The sequence below is a fragment of the Penaeus vannamei genome, chromosome 9, assembly GCF_042767895.1.
Source record: "Penaeus vannamei isolate JL-2024 chromosome 9, ASM4276789v1, whole genome shotgun sequence".
NCBI lineage: Eukaryota > Metazoa > Arthropoda > Malacostraca > Decapoda > Penaeidae > Penaeus > Penaeus vannamei.
Window position 1 is genome coordinate 17424324 of NC_091557.1, and position 5000 is coordinate 17429323.

Below are 5000 nucleotides of genomic sequence, written 5' to 3' on the forward strand. Positions count from 1 at the left end.
CGTAGAAGTAACTGCATCGCATGTTGTGTCTTAGCTAATCTTTTAGACGCTTGTAAATATCTAAACCACTGTAAAAAAGAGAAACAGCGGACGCTATCCTCTGAGTTCTCAGACAAACTAGAATAATCCTTCTCCCAAGTGTGTGAGGCAGGATTGTTAATTTGGAATGAGTGATGTCAAGTAGAATCTTTATTAGTTCATGGCCGAAGGATATCAGGTCACAAACGCGACATAATGAATTATGACATGTATATCTAGAAATCATTTGAAATTCCCTTTCCACAATTTAGGGTGACGCAAATCACTGTAACTGGGAAGTGAAATGTCAAATAGAACTTTGGTGATCACATTTGCTGTCAAACCTTACATATAACGAATGTTGTGTTAGAAATCATCTCAAATGTAAAAGACCCTACCTTAAGTATAGAGACCGCATATTCATAAATGGAGGTTTTCTGAGCAAGTTCGGTGACGTCCCATGTCCCATCCAGGCCTGCGGGACATCCTCAAGTCATGGCAGGAGATGTGCGCTGAAATATCCTGCAAATCTTACGACTACCTGGACTACCGCGACCGCCACTTCGACGACGACCTGGAGGTGTTCGCGGCCAGCGTGCGGGAACTGCTGAGGCGCATCCACATGATGGTCGAGAAGGAGCACGAGGAGATCTGGGAGACGCCCATGGCCAACAAGATGCTGGCCAGGTGCGGCGGCGCGGGCGGGTCGCCCTATACACATATACATACATCTATATGTGTGTGTGTATGTACATATAAATACACACACACACACTCACACACACACACACACACACACACATACATACATATATATATATATATATATATATATATATATATATATATATATATATATACATATATATACATATACATATATATGTGTATATATATTATATATACATATAATGCTCACACACACTTATATATGTGTGTATATATATATCTGTGTATATATGTATATATACATATACATATATATATATATATATATATATATATATATATATATATATATATATATATATATGTGTGTGTGTGTGTGTGTGTGTGTGTGTGTGTGTGTATTTATGCAGTATATATATATATATATATATATATATATATATATATATATATATATATATATATATATATATATATATATACCGTGCACACACATACAGTAAAGGTATATATAGACATGAATTTATGTGGATTTTGAAATCGACCACGATTTTCTTTTCATGTTGGGGCTATTTTTCATTTAACCCAACTGTCGAACATTGGTTTCTTTTGTGAATTCTGTTTGCACACAGATGGCTTTACAACGTCGATGTTATAATCATTATTGGTATAATTAATAACATATATATCAATAGGAATTTAAAAAAAACAACTGAAAATCAAGGTAAAAGATAGACAGGTTAGAAAGGTAAGACTAGTAATTGATCAATCATTTGTGGAGCCATCTAGCTGTAAAGGCCATAAGTAAACAAACGGAAAAAATGGACATGGCATGCACAAGTATGTTGGTACAGGTTGAAATTTTAAAATTTGGCAACCGGAGTATTGGATTTTCAAAAATGCCGGATATTTTTATGGTTACATATGTATATATTTAATAGAAAATGAATACGTGCACAGTCCTTTAAAGAAACTCAAAGGCCGTCATCTCTTTTGTAATTTAACCCGGAACGTCCGGGGTAAAAGCCCGCGGGTTTTGGTGCCTGACGTTAAAGGTTCATGACGTCATCGTTTCTAGAGGCGGAGCCCATCTCCTGGTCAAGAACAATATCGGCCCCCTTGCTTCTGCGCATGCGTGACAGTGTTTCTTCCCTAGGGCCCTTCACTGAGCGTTAGATCAGGTGCCAGTTAGAATAAATTATTTTTAATTAAGGCAAGAAAAAATCGCTAAACAGGCAACTGTCACAGGTGTTTATTGTACTTTTACAACTTCCATATCTCTTTGCAATAGTACTTTAAGGAAAAAAACAATTTATAAGCTCAAACACCATGTAAATTTGCATTATTTCCAGTCGTAAACACTTTGTCCCGAAAAGATTCCGTTGGCTTCAGCTTCGTGTATATAAAGCTTATTACTGTACTTTCATAAAAACAAAACGTTTTATATGTTGTATATACCTTATAAAAAGGAGTTATATGTTTAGATTATCCGTGAATATTATTTTGATTGTAGGTCTTCAAAAATCGAGTATTCATCATATGATTGCATTCGGATACTGCTCGAAATCGCTAATAGCGCGCGAACAGCGAGATGCGATGAAGGCAAATTTCTTATTATCAAGAGTGAAAATGCCTTACATGTAATCACTTGATATATTTGAGTAATTGTATTGCTGTTGCTACGTGTTCATTGTAACTGACATTAAATGAATGCAGGCAGGGGAAAGTGAAAATATGCGGATAATAAATATAAAGAAATATTAATGACTGAATAGAGAGAGATTGATAGATTAAGAGAGAGAGAGAGAGACAAACACACAGACAGAGAAAGAGGCATAGAGAGAGAGAGAGAAAGAGAAAGAGAAAGTCAAAAGACTTAATTCCATTATTTGCAATGGTTCTTTGTTCATATGCAGGGAAGTGTACAGTAATACAAACTAAATGAAGATAATATCAAGTTCATTCGTAGGGGAATTATAAAATAAGATCAAATAAATTGGCCACATCATTAGAATTAAAGGTACATGGTTTGGCTTTTCATTTAATAATTAGATGCCATTGACAATTCAAAAAGTAATTAGATTGGAGATGTTTCTAATATTTTGTGGTAGGTTAATCCAGGTACTGGATCCTCGTACCTGTTTCCGTGTATAACCTCTTTATGTGCAGTGTTAATATGTCTGGCTTGAATGCCTGTTTTGTTACCAATTATTTGTAGGTGCATAAACCAATGAGGATAGTCACCCTTTATGAATTTATGAATGGATATGCCTATGCCCTATTGACATTTTGATTGAACGTTTAACCAGTTTCGTGTAGGGGTTATATAGTCATATTTATTTCCGAGAGAGAGAGAGAGGCAGAGGGAGACAGAGGGGGGTTGTGCAGTCATGTTTATGGAAATGAACTTGGAGAAAGAGAGAGAGAGAGTGGGGGGGCACAGAGAGAGAGAGAGGGGGGGGGGAGGAGAGAGAGAGAGAGTGGGGGGAGCACAGAGAGAGAGAGGGGGGGAGGAGAGAGAGAGAGGGAGGGAGGAGAGAGAGAGAGGGAGGAGGAGAGAGAGAGAGGGGGGAGGAGAGAGAGAGGAGGGGAGGAGGAGAAAGAGAGAGAGAAAGAGAGAGAGAGAGAGAGAGAGAGAGAGAGAGAGAGAGAGAGAGAGAGAGAGAGAGAGAGAGAAAGTAAGAGCGAGCGAGAAAGAGGTAGGAGAGAGAGAGTGGAGGGGGAGAGGGAGGGAGGGAGGGAGGGAGGGAGGGAGGGAGAGAGAGAGAGAGAGAGAGAGAGAGAGAGAGAGAGAGAGAGAGAGAGAGAGAGAGAGAGAGAGAGAGAGAGAGAGAGAGAGAGAGAGAGAGAGAGGGAGAGGAGAGGAGGAGGAGAGAGAGAGAGAGAGAGAGAGGGAGAGAGAGAGAGAGAGAGAGAGAGAGAGAGAGAGAGAGAGAGAGAGAGAGAGAGAGAGAGAGAGAGAGAGAGAGAGAGAGAGAGAGAGAGAGAGAGAGAGAGAGAGAGAGAGAGAGAAAGAGAGAGAGAGGCAGGGGTGAGGAGAGAGAGAGAGAGAGAGAGAGAGAGAGAGAGAGAGAGAGAGAGAGAGAGAGAGAGAGAGAGAGAGAGAGAGAGAGAGAGAGAGAGAGAGAGAGAGAGGAGAGGAGAGGAGAGGGGGGGGGAGAGAGAGGCCGTTAGATTTTATACACGTTCTGGATGTGATTTCCACGCCGCCGTTTCTAGACTGAAGTGTAGGGCAGTTTCGCCCCACCTTTTGCGCCCGGCAGTGGCAATGTGTGACGTCACTCCCAAACCTGGGGCGTCCGGAGTTTGGAAAAAGGAGATGACGGCCAAACACTAATTTAAAGAAACTCAAACCAAATGAAATGTTCATCCTCACCAACTGAATACATACATTTTTTCTTTTGTTTCATTTTAATTTTATTTTTTTTATTTTTTTTATTAGCATTTCGACTTTCTCTGTAATCGACAACGCATGATGTTTACATTTTTGTACTCGACAACCACTGTTTACAGTTTTGTAATCGACAACGCACGATGTTTACATTTTACACTTCTTTTCTTTGCTGAATCCATCATGGGGTTATATAGCAGCAAAGACATGATAAATTTAGAAGTAATAGGTAGGATTTCCTGTTAGCATGTGCAGTACAAGCAAGACCCAACAGCTGAATCTGGAGTACAGCGCCATCAAAACATTAACGGCGACTCAGCGAACTAATGCGGTAAATTTGAAATTGCGCTTCTAGAATATGCTGGAAATCTAAAGGAACGGGATTATCGATGGCCGGATTTTTTAATGTCAACCTGTACTGGTCTTGTAATGTTTCGATTGCTAATAAGTCCAGTAATGTCATTCAAGGTTCGAGCGGATCGGCGAAGTGGTCCCCCAGCTGGACGTGACGGGGAAGTACAAGAGGATTCTCGCTCGCTTCCATCAGGAGCTCGAGAAGGTCACCAAGATCTACAACCGCCAGTGCGAGAATCCTCCGCAGCTACGTGGTTTGCCGCCTGTTGCAGGTGAGCTTTGCAACTTTATCTTATACTCCTGACTGTTACTTCTTATTTGGCAAATGGGAACCTTATTTTTCATAGGTTGGTAAGCGGTATACTTTTGTGAAGAGACAACCTGTCTTTCCAAAGATATCATGCTGGGTGAAGATAGATATGTTAGGGATGGGATTGACATGAACTTGAAGGCCCAGTTGCGAAATATTTTATGATGACACCGTAAACAAGTGAAGAGCCGGTAAAATGAGAGGGCGTCTTGCCATATTATCTGTTCATTCCTTTTAGCAAAATGTGTTAACATATAT

The 5000-nt window shown here is 40.0% G+C and overlaps 1 protein-coding gene across 1 annotated transcript in view; it reads left to right on the forward strand.

Moving 5' to 3' along the window:
• The window catches only part of LOC113812786 (dynein axonemal heavy chain 5-like), an 80349-nt gene that overhangs the window by 12431 nt on the left and 62918 nt on the right, over positions 1-5000 (forward strand). The window contains exons 13-14 of the mRNA XM_070124940.1: positions 492-705; positions 4547-4704. Coding sequence (XP_069981041.1) covers positions 492-705; positions 4547-4704 — 372 coding nt within the window. The remainder of the gene's footprint in view (positions 1-491; positions 706-4546; positions 4705-5000) is intronic.